Source organism: Pelmatolapia mariae, linkage group LG17 (genome assembly GCF_036321145.2).
Source record: "Pelmatolapia mariae isolate MD_Pm_ZW linkage group LG17, Pm_UMD_F_2, whole genome shotgun sequence".
Lineage (NCBI taxonomy): Eukaryota > Metazoa > Chordata > Actinopteri > Cichliformes > Cichlidae > Pelmatolapia > Pelmatolapia mariae.
The window spans coordinates 33927503-33944366 of NC_086242.1; the positions used below are offsets into that span (position 1 = coordinate 33927503).

The 16864-nt window shown below is 41.0% G+C and overlaps 1 protein-coding gene across 1 annotated transcript in view; it reads left to right on the forward strand.

Moving 5' to 3' along the window:
* The first annotated feature begins 2432 nt into the window (after positions 1–2432).
* Positions 2433–16864, forward strand: part of cachd1 (cache domain containing 1) — a 96910-nt gene continuing 82478 nt past the window's right edge. Inside the window, exon 1 of the mRNA XM_063460289.1 lies at positions 2433–2981. Within this exon, the coding sequence (XP_063316359.1) occupies positions 2733–2981 (249 nt within the window). The 5' untranslated portion in view covers positions 2433–2732. The remainder of the gene's footprint in view (positions 2982–16864) is intronic.

Sequence of the window (16864 nt, forward strand, 5' to 3'; positions counted from 1 at the left end):
CACACCTCTATTCTATACTCTTGGGTAACAGAACTGATGTCATTGCTTATTCTTGTAACCCCTTTTTCTCATTAGGTCATAACACACAATAATGAAAAATGGAGTCTGTATAGGAAAAAAAGCAGAAGAGATGATTTTTTAAAAATCTTTTTGTGAATGAGTTATAAAGTGGTACACTGCCACTGAAGACCTTATTACGTGACCACGAGAGCTGGACGTAATGTTTTTATGCTGTCCGAGCTTACTCTGCATCCAGTCTAAAAATTATGGACTGATTTGACAGAAAGTGCCTAATTGTTCCTGGAGGATATATAAAAATGAACAGGTTGTATCTACACACGCAATCTTCCTTCATCAAATAATCCCATCAAACACCAATGAACATCTCACCCACCCAAAACCTCAGTCAGTTGTCTAACTGAAAATGACACACAGCAATTGCTAATATTACAGGGCTAGTGATCACTTTGAAGTGATCCCTGGACTTTATTGTCTTACAGCAGGCCTGTTCAGTAAGAGGCTGCCAAGCCAGTGTTACCAGAGCGACATTACACTTAAACTGATGTAAAAAGCATGCATTTTCTTAACCGCTTATCCAATTTAGGGTTGCAGTGAGGCTTGAGCCTATCCCAGCTCTCATAGGGTGAGAGGCAGAGTACACCCTGGACATGTTGCATGAGCCAAGACAGAGAGGGGCATAGAGAAACCATACAGGCACAGGGAGAACATGCAAACACCTCACAGAAAGGCATGCTTAAGTGAACTGTCACACTGAGGCCATTTTTTTTTACATCACTGACACCCCTGAATTCAAATTTACATGGGAAAATATATAAACTGACCTTTGGAACAAGCCCATAAATGAGTTTACTCAAAGTAAGTCCAAGTAAGCCGATTTTGTTTTTCATCAAAAAGACATGTAGCAGGCATTTTGTGCCTGAGTGCAATGCTGGTTAACCAGAAAATCTCTGAAAAGTTACAAGCAGCCATGAGATGGCTGGGAAAAGGCCAGTTGTGCAGCTGCAAATCAAATAGGCTCTGCAGTCCAAGGAAGCTGAGCGGCAGGCAGACAGACAGAGAAAGAGGGAGAGAGCAATGATTAGAGGTCAGCTGTTGAACGAGTCGGAGCGCTGTTATACTTCAAAAGCCTCAAATTATCAGACCCGACCACAACATTCTTTAACGAATGATCTATCTGTCACACTTTATTTTGCAGTCAGCAATCAAAATATGAATTGCCCAAATACACCAGGCCTCTGGTTTTTCTCAATTCAACTCAGCTCCAAGTACAGTTGAAGCTGTGCTGAAAACAGGAACTGGATTCTTGTAGGAGTGGAGGCTCCCGCGGTTATAGTACCCAGTTCATACCCAGTTCATTCACAGAGATGTAAAAGCACAATCCATTATATGGAACCAATTTGCTTGCTCAAGAGGTTAACACTCATTTGGAAGCAGGTCTCAGCCTCCCTATGATAGTGTATATATTGCATTAATGGTACCTTTGTTTCAAAATTATCACAAGACCCTGTTTCACAAAGGAGCAAATCTGAGCAACGCATACAGTCCATGAGTTTTATTAATTCATCCCGATTATCATGTTTTAAAAGCAAGATAATAAGAATATTAACCTTAAAAAAACTATTATGGTGGATATTAGACTGAAGATAATAGTAAATACATAATACCTACAATTTGAGGGATTATTGGTCAGACAGTATCTTATTAACTCAAACCTGCATTGCAGATTTTGACAGTTTAAACTCTCAATAACACACACACACACACACACACACACACACACACACACACACACACACACACACACACACACACACACACAAGAGAGAGAGAGAAACGCACGTTATCCAAACTGCTTCATCCCTATGGATACAAGGTCGCTGTCTCACACTGCACTGCAGGGCCTTTCAACCTAAATCAGTGATTTGGGTTATTTCGATAAAATTAGCTTTTAGCTGAAATTAAACCATTAAAAGATTAATTATTTTTTCAAGTCTATAAATAAAATACAGAGTTAAAAATAATAAATCATTGTGAAACTCCCCAGAGGCGCTTCCCTTTTTGGTGACTGGTAAGAAATCTTTGAAGGCGTGATGGTGCTTTCGAGGAACCTCGAATTAAAGAGATTTCTCTGTTTTTGAGCAGTAATTTATAAGTACCACTCATATATAAATATAAACCTGTTTTGTCACACGTTGAAGGAACGGGACTGAGAAATAAAAACTCTTCCCATCGTATTTGTCTATAAAACAGGGTTATTCCACATCGGCGGTGTTCTTTTTCACGGAGCTACTGAAGGCATCGCGAAAGCCTGATCCATTGATCGTCAGATCCAGGCGCCGGCAGGACTCCTCGGTGTTTCCACGCCTACTACTTTTACCCCCTTAGTGGTGACTCTCCGGCTCACACACACTTTGCCAGACTTCCAGGAGTTGGAGCCACTGATCGAAGAGGGAACGCCGACAACGTAAGGGGGAAGAAAAGAAAGAATAAACATATTCTCTGCCCCGCATGGATTTGCTTTCTTCTCTGGAGGGATTTCAAGGAGGTGCAATGATTTGTGTCGCTGGGAATTCTGGAGACTTGTACCGGAGAGAAAGGGCACACGTACTCTACGCTGCAAAGTTGTAAAAGTAGTTTCCCTTGAAGTTCCCCCCTCAAAACCACCCGTTCTGATTCCGCGCTTCTCCAGTTTGTAAACCCCCTCAACCATCATGGCGAGGCGGTCAGCGGAGAAACCTCTGTTTTTGAGACCGAACCCGCGCGCTGCTTTTCGGGATAAACACCTTGGCTCGCGCGGAGGCTTCATGGCTTTTTCGCGGAGCTTCGTGTTAATCTGCTTGGCTCTTTCTAGTGGATATTGCGGAGCCGAGACGGAGTTTTCCATCCTGGAAGAAGCACAAGTCTTGGCCGAACAGATGAAAAAGCTGTCCTCTCAGGAGCTGGGAGTCTTCACTATGCAGGTAATTAAATAAAACAAATAAAAGACACCAAGTTGTTTGAAGTGACCGCTGAATGTGTTTGGGTGCAAAGCAGATAACCTCCGCTCGTATCACGTCGTGCGAGTTGGAGCGGGTTTTAATGTTTTTTTTCTGGCGCAAACAGGAGCTCTAAAACAGGCCTGCACAGCGCAAAACTAAAATAATAACAACAATACTCTCATAACCGCAGAAAAGATACTTTGTCGACAGAGATGTTAAAAGTGTTGCGAAACAATAATGTTGCAGTGTAACAACAGGCTCTTTGAAGTTGGGACGCGTTTATCTGGGACATGAACACGCCGGAGGTTTGAGGTTCTGTAAGGCTGGCGTTTTACCATTTTATTCTTTTTTAAGCTCTTAAGTAGTCCCAGTAATAATGAAATTTATTTAAATTCCAATACCTTCAATTATTACTACACTCTGTATGTGTTTGTTTTTTGTGTGCGCTACCTGAAAATGCCAACAAAAACGGGACAAAGTGTCCTTCATAATGCACATCATAATTTCTTAAAAGTGAGTGCCCTCTGTCCTGCTGTGTGCTCCTGAGCACATGTCATTGTGTACATACTCGAGTTTGTCTTTTACCTGGTTGATAAATAATCTCCCGCAAGTCAATCTGCTGCAGGATATGGGCTCATCCAGAAAATCATATTTCCCCCAGAAAGAGCTGGTGATGGTTTATGATTAAACGCAAACAGCCTGGATTTCCCGTGGATATAAACACACACTCTCAGCATCAGTTGTAGCACAAATGATTGCACCTAAAGCTGCCACTGATACGTGTTTTCTTCATGAGCAATCTTTTTGGCAATTTTAGAATTTATTTTTGTAGATTTGTCTAATAATTTAATTAATAAAACGCCACAAAAATTGAGATTTCTGTGGTCACATCTTCTTAGTCCTTCTGTCTATTTAAAAGCCCCAAAAAACACCAAAAATATTCAGGTCCAAAGGGAGGAAATCTGCAATTGTCACAATTTTGTGCTTCTAACTGTGTGCTTCATTGCCTTCTAAAGACACCCCGCCGACTGCTTTCAAGATAAGGGATTAGTTTGGTCGTGATCAGTGTTTGTTGTCCGCCAAGCAAGCATCACAGTCAAAATAAAGATGCGGATGTTTTGGAGTTTTGATCTCATGAGATACGAGCCGAAATGAACCCATTCAACGACGAGTCGGTGGACATGAGAGACAGATCTTTCTTTGGAGAGTGGAAGTCATTTCATTCAAAAATTCCAAACTCAATCACTCCATCTTGCAAGCAGATTTGTGTTCATCTTGTGTGATACTGAAGTGAGCATTTTTGGGGACTCATTCTTGGTGTTGTAGTGACCAAACAAAAAATGCTTCGACTCTAAAAAGAAGCCAGAGTCATCAGTGAGAATGACTGCATTGTTGCAGCCCCAGTAGACAAGTAAATACACTATATGATAATCGTCCATCCGTGCAGTGCTGCATTAAATCACCAAATGGCAGGAGGGTGCAGTGCCAGGGGTGTGAAGGAGGTGTTTAGCACTTCAGAGGCAGAGGAGCTCGCAGGCCCCGAACACAGAGGCGCAGCAGCGGGGGGGCCTCGGCCCCAAATGGTGTTTCATCTTCTCTGCTTCCACACTGAGCCGCCTTCATCTCAGCTCTGGGAGTCGGCTTTGAGGGCTTCCTCTGATCCCACCGGATCTGCTGTTGTCACCGCTCATCCCCTCCCTGAGCTCCAGTTTGTGCTCTCGCCGCCCCATTTCTGGTTCTTTCCATCATTATCGCTCTCCCTTTCTCTGACTTTTTTCCCCTCTCCCTGTGCAATTCTTGTTTTCAGCTCCTGTTGGTGTGAATACTTTGAATTAATAGCTGTTTTCCCCTCAAACGAGAGTAAAACGCCTCCATCAGTGACAAAGATGTAATTAATACGAAAGGATCTCAGCTTATTGTCGGTCTCACTTAGATTCTCGCGACTAATTTCGCATTCATACAGCAGCGTACAAAATGCAGTGTTCAGCAGTCGGCATCCTTCCCCCGTGTCAGGGGAAAACGGTTTTGAGCTATGAAGATGTTGCACAGCTCTGAAAATCTGACTTGGCGTGAAGCTTTTTTTTGTTTTTTTTTCTTACTTCAATTGAAGTGGCACATTTCACAGATTTGCCAGAGTGGTTTTCCAGTGAAAACACAACTGCAAGGGTCTGTTTCAGGCCACGAAAGGACATCGGCTGTGGTGCTCATATCGTGCCTGATTGAAATTCAGAGATGTGCCAGTTGAGCTAATTTTTTTGTCCCTTTCGCTCTTTAAAAATAATAAAAATCTTTTCCACATATGTTTGTATCCAAACAGAATCACTGATTTTCATTAAAACTCTTTAATTTCTTGAGTCACAGCTGGCCCTCATTATCTCTTAGAGGAGTTCTTCAGGTTTCTTTGTCCACTGAGCTATGTGCCGAGTTTACGCGCTGCCTTTTCAGATGAGATCTGAGGATTTTGCCATCAAGTGAGCATCCCAGCATGCCCATTTAAAATGTAATTCTACCCCTCTGCACCCCACCCCTCATTCTCTGGCAGATGTGTAATTTGAGGCTCGCCTCTCATCGGTGTTTCTGAGTCACTGGGTTAGCCTTGTTCACTCTGTCATTGACTTAGTCATCAGGGGACTTGAGGGCTTACAGCTGATGCTTTTACGCTGACAGGTCTGCTCTTAATATATATATATATATATATATATATATATATATATATATATATATATATATATATATATATATATATATATATATATATATATATATATATATATATATATATATATATATATATTAGATTTAGTGGTAAAACCCTACTGTAGGTTCTTACCACTATTAGAAAAAATAAATCTGATGTTGTAGCTCTGAACAGTTTACTTAGTGGTGACGTTGTCCTTTTACATTTCTTATCTCAATCTGTGTATTATCTAGCACGAGTGCCATCCACTGTTTAGCAGTGATTTGCATTCTTTTCCCATTAGTTTAATGTAGTTCATATAAACCATTTTCTCTGGGTTTTAATGTGGTAGTCATTCAAACAGCCTCAGTTTGGCTCCTGTTGAGCCATTTCTCACCATTTTATAGTGTGTGTGTCTGACTGATATGTCTCTGGCTGGCTCATTTGTCAGACTTTGCAGGTTTGCAACGTATCAATCAGAAACTTGATGACAGTCTTCTCTTTCGAGACATTTCATGTCTTCCTGAATAATTTATGATGAAGATTTCTACATCACGACTGCTTATTGTGAAAGAAGGTCTTAGATACCTATAGAGCGTTTCATGTTCGATTTCCTGCAGGCTTAAGCACAAGGCTGAAGATGGCAAGTTTAGCTTTGGATCTCGATAGGAAATTCAATCTCTTTTCTTACAGAACACACAACTGCAGCTACCTTTGACCAGTAAGTGGAGCAACAGGCTTGATCACTTGTAAACATGCAGTAAAGAGAGATGTTAAATGTACATAGCCTGATTGCTTTTAACGTTGAGAAGCATGTTTGCACTCTTGGCTGCTTATTTATAAAGGAAGTTTCACTGTGTTAGTTTCAAGGGCCTCAATTCTCACAGGAAAGTATGGTTTGAGGCTGAACCCCTGAGGCTGGCTCGTCCATTTATCCCTGGCCCCCTAATTGAATATTGATAGCGTAGTGAAGGTTTGTGTTGGGGTAGCTCTGGCAATGTCTTCACTCTGCTATTTTCTGGTTTGGGTTCAGTCCAATGGTAACAGAGTTGAGATTGACACTTTGTGGGTTTCTTTAACCTAGACTTGGCTTGATTTGATTTAACATGCACTCCTCTGTCTCTCTCGGTTTCCATCTACCTTTATTCTAATCTTCTTACTCCCATTTCTCTTCTTTCTCTTTTATTGGCCTGTGTTCCCGTTCCCTCACTTTATATTGAATCAGTTGCAGAGACAGGGTGGGGGAGGAGGAAGGTTTGAGGATATACAGCAGGACATCAGAATTCCTGCTAGGCTCTCTGCAGTACAGCTTCAAAGCCTTCTTGCCTCTTACTGCGTTGCCTGCATGGCTGTGTGCTCAGTCAAGGTTACTATGAGCCTCACAGGCCCACTGCTTCATCTGGGACTGTTACTATTCCCCATCCACACTCTCTCTCTTTTGACTTTGAGCCTTCTCTAAGTGTGCATGTTGAAGCAGATCATTCAATTAACAACATGATTACGATTTATTTGTGAGCCACTGTGCAGCCTGTCTGCTCAGATTGGAACCTGGTAGTCTGAGAGCATTATCAGCTGATTATAACCCAGATTATATGAAAGTAGAGATGTCTTATAGAACTTTTTATTTTCAATAGTCCTCATATAATGGGAATATGAGCTTTTCAGTGTCTTTTCAGCACGTTTCTGCTCTTGCCTTGTTACAGGTATAATGGGGCTGTTTTTAGTTCCCTTTCTTCGGGGCACAGAGGTTATGTAATCTGACCAAGTTTTCTCTTTCAGTAAGTGTACTTCTGCAAATGACAGAATATGAGACTGTTTCACTGATGGATGATAATTCCTCCATCTTTACTATGTTTATTATGCCAGTATTCAAACAGAAGTTCTGCATGATGTTGCAGTAAAATTTTATTCTGATGAACTCTTGAGCATTCTTGTTGTTCTTTCTATCTGGCGTTTAAATGAGTGAGTCCAAGCAGGGTTAGATCGCAAAGTCGTCACAGCAAATGTGAACTAACCCAGTTGTCTCACTTGATTAAAATGCAGTTCACATATTTAAACCGATATTCTGTAATTAATATTTTATTTGGTGCCAGCAGAGGTGAACCAATGTATAAACTAATTAATTTTACTAGGAACAACTAGGAAAATCTTTTGTTGGCTCAGCTCTAATCTTTTATGTAGACTGGTTCGTGAGTTGGTACGTACATTCTTGGTTCCTAGACGGTGAATACTAATTTGGATTGATTCTTGCCTTGTTGCTACCCAAGTAGGCCAAGGTCTAAATACGAATGACAGAATTTCAAGTAGTGGAAGCAGAGTAAATGTGAATGGTTGTCATTCTGTGTTAGCCTAGTGATAGGCTTTGCCTTTTGCCCCATGACAACTGGGATAAGTTGCAGTCCCCCTGTGGCCGTGGAACTGGAAAAGTGCTCAGGAGAATTGATGGACTGTCGCAGCCTAATCTTCAGATTGTTCTATATCCTTATTATCTAAAGACCACAACTTTAAGCTTTCCCACACTTTACAGAAAGAAAGTATCCACATTGAAACAACAAGCACAAGATCAAATGTTAAAAGCAAAGTAAAATTCTTGGGTGTTTGCGGCTCAACCATAGGATTTATGGGGGAATGGGTTAAAAGTCTTCCTGTCTGGTTTTTAATGATCTCTGTTAATGTGACATGTGGTTACTTTGTTTAACCTTGATTGGATTCTAACCTCATCCCATTAATGGTATGCACTGTTTGCCTTTCCCTCCGATCTCTTTTTATGTGTTTGGTTAATAGAACCAGGAGTGCTGTGAATTAGTCGACCTTGAATTGAATAGCAAGGCCAGAAGTTTTTCTTCTTTTTTTCATTCTGACCATAAATTGTGATGCATCTCATTGGTATATGAGCCCCCTGAGGCTGTGGACTATCTGTTCTTTTTCCATTTTTACAGTGTCTTTTTTTCCCCCAAGCTTTTATTGCACGGAAAAGTTTCTATTGCTTTAAAACTACCTGCTTTTAAAACATAGTTGTTAGATTCTTGCTCCCAAGTTGCTGAAGATGCATGAATACTTCATAACTTCAAGCTGCAATGTTTTGCAGTGTGTGCAGCTTTAATGTTTTCTTTTTTTGTTCTTTATTGTTTTTATCTTTGCTGAATTGTAAATGAGCATCGTGCACATTCGAGGCTATACACTGTCTACATTTATTGGCAAGAGTGCTTTTTTTTTTTTTTTCTATAATTTGAAAGTTGCACTGTTCAGTCGAAACTGAGAATTTGTTTTCCTTTGTTCATTTTGCTGGAAAAAAACAGGGCTCTCTGCCAACAGCTGCAAGGTCCCACAGCAACGTCTGTAGTGTTTTAAACTTGGGATGACTTTCACATTGGTCTTCAAAATTCTTGGGCTGTCCAAAATCCTGGGAAGCAGCCCAGCTCTGTCGATTGTTACCTCTGTTACAATGCAGGAGAGAATAGAGCAAAGAGTTTTTATTAAATCAATGGCTGCTTGTGTGTTTTGGCCTAATTCCAGCCACTGAGGGGTTGAGGCACCCTTTATAACCAACTGCCTTTGAGAACAGTGTGTCTGGCTTCCAAACCGAGCACACACCAAACACTGCGAGGTCCCCAGAATTCTTGGATCAAACTAGGAGTTGGGTATTACTGTCAGATAGAAGCTGTCTGGATTTAAGGAGGTCATTTTTAATAATTTTGTCTCTTTTTTTGTTTGTTTCTTAGCTTGGGTAAGGCATCTATTGGTCTTATTAGAGTCTACTGTTTAATATGATTATGACCAAGGAGGCCATCTTCTTTTACTTTTATTTTTTGTATTTCACAATATTTAGCTGCACAATCGACGTGGCTCCAGAGGTGGGAATGTTGACTTTAGTTTATTAGTTCAGACTTTTAAATTAATGCCTATTGTCTAGCTATTGTTGGGTGGACTGTTGTTACATATGTGAAGATATGCATGGTGCTCAAATATGAAAGCCTGTGGTTTTGGATCAGTGCTAATTTGACTGTGTGGTAGTTCTAAGAAAATGTCTTCATAACAGCACTAGGCTGAAACATCACTGATGAAACTTGAGATTCATACAAACTCCCATTCACACTTTTTTTTTTTCTGAAAAGAAAAAAAGGTGTCCACAGTCTGATTTGCACATTTCTCGGTTTCAAAAGTTTATCTTCTGTCTGTTCTCAGTGTGTATGCACTAGAGGCTTTAGTACATCACATTTCCACATCACACTTGCGTAAGTTGCATACTAGACAATGATGGGCTACCAGAGTACTTGGCAAATCAAAAAGTTGAACATAGAAAACTTTCTTCCTTCAGCAGATAAAAGTGAAAATTTTCCGCATGTTTTAAGTGACATTTTCTCTTGTCAGTCTTAAGTTATCCATGTCAGGTTTTAAAATTTGACTTGTAAATACAAATTATAGATTGTTTTGTGTTGGAGTCATTTTGGACTGCAAGGCTGTTGGAAGAGCTATATGGAAAGAAATATATTTTCTTCCAGAGCATTTACATGATACAGCTTTCCATCATTTCGGTCAGATCCCTTTAAATTTTCAGCCAGTTTAAGTACAGCCTGCTGCACTGCCTCTTGGCTCCCGCTGGACAGCGGTCAGGACAAAGCATGAAACTGATGTTCTTCTCCTTCTGCACCAGCTGTTGTGGTTTAAATCTGTCTGTACTGTCGTGGCCAGATCATTTAACTCACCGCTTTTTGATCCGTTTTCCACATTTCTTAAAGGAGGGCCTCTCAGTTTGGCTTTGACTGAAATTGGTTTTGCTGTGAGGTTTTTGTTTTTGTTTTGTTTTGTTTTTTTCCCCCGCAGCCTCTTAAGCCTGTACATTTTTGTAACTGTTTTGGTTGCACATTCTTTTTTCTTTTTTTTCTTTTTTTGTTTGTTTGTTTGTTTTTTTTCCCTGACCTGCTCCTAAAATGCCAAGCTCCTGTTAAGAATCTCGATGGAATGTTTCCTTGGCTGCTGTCGCAGTGCTTTGAAGTTAAGCAGTTAGATTAAGAAGCTGTAAACATACTGTCCTTATCGGTTTAACCTGATATAAAGCTACCGGTAAGTGGGCCACTTGCAGGTAGAACAAGCATCTGGCATTATTCAGAGAATAATGAACTAAATGTTCTTAAATAAAGAAGTATAGTCCTGAAATATGAATGTTAACTAGTTTCACTATTTATCTATTAGCAATTACCCAATAGTCACATTGGACACAATAGCCATCTGTTACCATTAACATAGCAGCTGAGCTCAGTGTAGATGGATAAAAGATGAATAACAGGTCACGGATGGAATATTGAGCTGTGACGGAGCAGATTATGGACATGGGGACAACTGGACATGTTACTGGCTGTGCAGAGCAGCGAAGGAACGTGGCTGAACCGAGAAGATAGTCCTGAGTTTTGAAAACCTGTCCGGAGCAGAGCAGCCAAATCAGATGGGGTTTTCACACCTAAAGAGCTGCAGACTGAGGCAGAGCAGTGTGACCAGTGGATGAGAGAGAGGCTGCCGGCAGATGTGGACAAGATGATAAACTTTAACTTTTCTACGTTTACAATAATTTCTTAAACTCTGTTTCTTCTTTTGCTGTGAGGTCTGTTTTAAAGTGCAGGAAGTGACCAGTTCAATCTTTCAAGGTGATGTTAGGTATGGTCTTGTTTGTTGTACACTCTGTTTATTAATAAGTTCTAACATTTGACCTACATTTGACCTTCATGATCTAAAGTGAATTTATCAAAAAAAAATTTGTATAAATGAATAAAACCTCTAAACTTGATCTTAAGTGCTTATTTTGTTAAATCTAACTTATAATTTGGGAAAATTTCATTAAAAATGAACAACTTGGCTTTTTCAAGAAACAGCTTCTTTGCCGTTCCTTCTGTTGTTGGAGGATGGGGTCAAACTCTATCCCGTGGTGTCAGATGGTATGAACTGCTGGGTATTGGCACTGATTTTGCAATTCTAGTATAGGGTATACGTGAACTTAGTGCTACAATGACACGTGGCAATGGTTAACACACTTTGTTGATTTGTGCAAGCTACAAACAAACAAAGAACTCTTTTCAAATCCATCGCACTTGCAATTTTTACCTTGTAGGTCTAAAGCTACAGACTTTTGTGTTTTTAAATGTAAGTTTGGATCCTAGCTAACACACTAAACATCTGAGGCACACAATAACACAAACGTACCACTCAGTCGAGGCAGCGGTAGACCAGAAACTCATGTGTTGTGCAAGATAAAACTACTATTTTCGTCAGCAAAGCCTTCTAGCGTACACAAGTTTTCAACGGCTTTGGGCCCATGTTAGAAAGAAGGATCTCTAAGCAGAGAACACACTCAATCTGTATTTCTTTTGGTTGGCTAAGATTCAATTGTTGGAGCTGATCCTGTCTATAGTGCTTGGCTTCTGTGCCAGTCAGCGCTTTTTTCTGTTAGGAGGGATTGCAGACTGACATCTACTGTAGGAAACGCATCGACTGAGCTTATATTTTTTTTAAAGCAACGCTTAAAAAAGCTGAGCTTTTCCAAACTGAGTGAAAATAGTAACAATATTGTGTAACCTTTTCATCTGATTTAACCACAGTACATGTGACAAAACACTGAGATATACATTAGATATTGAGACCACAATAATCTAGCAGGAACTTTTGGTCCAAATGTATATAATATTTGTATAGTTTCATCATCAACTTTCCTGACAACTGAAATTATCCACGCAGTTATCTTCTGTGTGCCGAGCTAAATCCTGTCCTTGCGCAGTGCTCCAGGTTTTTAGCAAAAGTAGCTAACTCGGCCCTCTGCTTATTAGTGATAAGAACTAATTAACAGGCTGTGCTTAATCGGCTCATTCTCACTTTTTCTTAATGATTCTCTCTCTTTCTCTGTTACCCCTCTCACTCTTCATGTCCCATTCGCCGTCACCCTCCCTCTGCCCTCTCTTTTCTACACACTAATTCTCTCACACACACATAAGCCACAACGAATGTGTGTGCGTGTGTGAAAGAGAGAGAGGATCTTTATTGGTGATCCAAGCTTTGTGTTTTCTTTTTCTAGATTCCAGCCAGTGTTACTTAGTTAGCTCCAACAGGGGATGACCTGGCAGTGTGAGCCAGGGGACCCCAGGCCACCCTTTAGCAAGTCAGTCCCTTCATTTGCCACAATGGGCGAGACTCAAAATGAACTCCGCCTGAATAAGAGGGAGAGAGAGGGGAAAGGAAAGGGGCGGGGGTTGTGGTGAAGGCAAAGGGGGGCAGTGAACAAAATGCCCATTTGGGAGGGCAAGGAGAATACGGGGACCAGCTCCCACTCCCCCTGCCCCCCAGACAACATGGTCCCCATCCCCCTCAGAATGCGCACACACACACACTCACGGATGCATGCGCACACTCCTGCAGAAGAGGCTTTACATTCTTGATGAGGAGAGTTGGAGCTCCAACTGTGGAGAAGCAGATCAGACTGTTTTGCATGCCTTTTTCCCCTCGTTTCTCTTTCTCTGCTTACGCCTCTTTCTCGGTGCTCTGAGTCGCATATATAATCTCCCAACTTTTACTTTTGTTAAGGAGCGCTTATTCCGAGGGTGTCTTAAATTTTCACCCATGTTTTTATGCCTAGTTGCAGTTTTTTGTTTTTGTTGGGTTTTTTTTTTTGTATATGGTAAGTGCATTTTCTTTGGGAGGGGGAATGGAGATCTGACTGCGCATAAGTAACAGCAGGCTTTGGGGCTTCCTCTTTAAGGCAGCGTGCAGTTCAGAGCATAGACAGAAAATGCTAAAGTAGGTGCTGGAGGTTGGAATGAAAACTAGAGTAGAAAAGATCGTGTGAATCGGTGGCAGCCAAGAAATGGCAGGCTTTCATGTTGTGGAGTCTCACACACACTCACAAGCACACAAAAGCACAGTGGCAGCAGTCTTCTCTCAGTTTCTGAGGATTTGTAAGACGCCTCCCAAACTCTAGGGTCGCAGGGTCATGGAGGTGGTCTAACTTCTTTATTCACATACTGCGAGACAGTAAAACATGGCAACCTTGTATTGGTGTAAATTTACAGGCCCAAGTTTAACATCAGTGCACCGATGTAAAGCTGTGGTAGCGTGTATAGTGTGCATGTGTGAATTCACAGGTAAGCAACCTTAAATTTGACTAGCATAAAACACAATATGAAGAAGGTGTACTGTAGCCGAGTAAACCTTTGATTTTATTTTGTGAAAAGCAGCAGTGATTACATTTTTGGGCAATTGGAGGCAACAAGCCTCCAGCTCCACTGAAAGATGTCCAGGTAATAACCAAACAGTTTTGTCCACTTAAGCCAGTGCACTACAATGCCTCAACGTGAACTAAAATGTGATACATATCTAGTACTATGTAGTACGATCATAGAACACAAATACTTGTCAATGGAGTCTGTCTGCAATCCACCCCCATACATCAAACACAGAGCAATATTAGCAGCGTTGGGGCTCTGGCTCTGTTTTGGTCTCAACGCCCATTTGTTTCAATGACTGACCTTTAAACATGAAAACAATTGGGCTTTAAAGCAAAAATAATGAGCTAAAAGACAGTAAAGTGCATGGTTATAATGCTGTAAATGCTGGAGATACTTTGACATTTGGGTTTTTGTGGCACTGGTTTCAGCATTGCTGGAATACCTCAGGAAAAAAAAAAGGAAAGTATGATCTTTATGCCTTCAGGTTTCAGTGGATTAAAAATGCTGTCACTGTTTCTACTTTCTTCTTTGTCTATCTTCTCGAACATTTTCATCTTCTCTTGATTCATGGTGTAATTTTGTCTGTGGGTGGTGGCATGTGAAACCATGTCCTTTGCCTTTTGTACGCTGCTGGCTTGCTGGCTTTGAAGATGAATCAGGAAGTGACCTGGACTAATGAGTTGAACTCTGGACTCTCTGCCTCCGTCTGTCTCTGTAAGACAAGGCTGGTTGGAAGATGAAAAGAAATGCGGCGTTGTTTTTCTTGCACAGAAAATGGCAAGGGGGGAAAAATGTGCTACAGCTCGCTAATTAGGAGGCAAGGAGGAGTGTCACAGCTTTGAGCACGAGATGAAATGCTGGTAGACTCCGAAACACCACTTTAACTGTTCCAAATGCGTGTAAATACCTACAGTCGCACTCTGGTGCTATCCATATCTTTAGGTCTGCCTATACACATGCATACACAAGTCTTATAAACACGGAGGCTCATAAAAAGCTACATGCACAACTGTGTTTAGCTATCAGTGTCTCTGAGCTCAGATATGTGTCTACTAAACGAGTGGTTTATTTGGTTTAGGCTGACTCAAAAGTAATGGAACATGAGCATTAGGAAAGCCAAACAGGCCTCAGTGTTTGACACGGAGATGGCCAGCTTTACTCAAGATCGCCAAACAGTGCAGCTCTCTGAAATAAAGACTGCAAAATGATATTTGTTCCCTGGATAAACAATGAAAAATCCAGACGTACTGTGTACACTTTGCATAGATTGTGCCAGTACAATATAATGGTTTTTTTAGTCAAGTCCGGATTTGCACTCGACACCATTTCAGTCCTGCTGAGATGTCACCCTAGCAGAGAACGGAGCTCATTTAAGTTGGCTATGGTAACTGAGCTCTTGGGTTGTTAGTGTACTCTGCTTTGTGCCTCAATGATGACCAATAATGTCTCACATGAGGTCTGACTCATAAAGTCATATTGCTCTTGTTGCACGGGGACCATCTTAAGATGATCTTGCAGCACATTTCACTTGTAGGCGTTGAGTTTAAGAAACTTACCAGTTATCCTGTGCTTGTTTACTCTGTCTTAAGTGCGTCTGTCCAGGTTCTCTATGTGGTCTCCTCTTGTTTGACTTGGTTGTAACAAACAGTTGGCATGTCCTGCTTTCTGAGTGTGTCAACTTGTGGTCAGGCTCAACAAACCTGTTACTGATGATGTGTGTGGTGTAGTATGAATAGACTGTTTTTAGGTTTCTGACATGTTTTTCTGCACAATTTACAGCCTGAATCTCTTCTGACTATACCGTCACTTATATGTACTCACCTAAAAACCCGCAAGCCATTCCTTAATGTCACGATCTTTTCTGTGATGTAACCTGTGGAGAATCCATTTAAATGATTTTGCTGCTTTTCAGTATAGATCGTGTCCCCATTACTTCCTGAATTTAGAAAATCTGTGGTTCACAAAGAAAACGTCTCTCATCCAACAGACAGACGGCGTGTTTTTGAAATCAGTCCTGGCATTCTAGCTGAGGGGTCTTAATGTTGAGTCAATGGCAAATGAAACTGGTCTGTCTCATTCATTTTTTTCTTTTTAAAGTTTTTGTTTTTTTTCTGGCAGAAGCCCAGTTATAACGCTTTCTACAAGAACATTACAGTCTCATTTTATCCAGTCTCATCCACTCCTCCTCATCCTCTCTCGACTTCCACACTTCTGTCTCCCAGATCTTTACTTTTCAGTAGACCAGGTTTGTTTTAGGCTTGGTCGGCTGGTGTCATGCCAATTATTCTCAAATACTCCAGCCCAGGCATCAGTACCGTCAGCCGGCCAGGTTTTCTGCTGGTATCTTGCTGGCAAGCGAACAGGGTGACAATGTGCAGCTTTTCTTCACTTGTTATGGACTTAGTTTTGTAACAATTGTGATATAATAATGCATGTTTTCAGAAAATGTGCTCTGGCTGTGTAGCCTGGGAATTAGACAAAGCTGGGAGCTCATGTTTCATTTGCTCTGGCAGAATGTGTCTGAGGCTCATCCCTTTCAGATTTCCTCCTGGCCTCCCTTTCAGATTTACAAATAGCCTTGCCCGTGCTACCCCAATCAAAAACGTGAGATTTTTCACAGGTTTTGCTGCTTTCGAATGCTTGCAAGTCTATGCAAATTTGCCCGCGTGCTCCCATTGATGATTTCAGTGAAGCTGAATTGAGAGCGTCATGACTAATTTGCATACAGGCGTCTGACTTTGGCTTGCATTTTCACGGCTCTCTGCCAAATGCGAGTTCCTTTAGCCATTTTCCCACATGGAACTTCCTGTTTTAGAGTCAAAACATAGGCTGTATATAAAAGATGGAAATAGTCTGTTGCAAAGCTCGAGTTTAGCAATTTGGCCGTCATCATGTTGAGAAGAATCATTCCGTTATCAACCACGAAGCCAGAGAGGTGTTAAACACTTATTAAACAAAAATAGCAAAATTGAAGAATAATT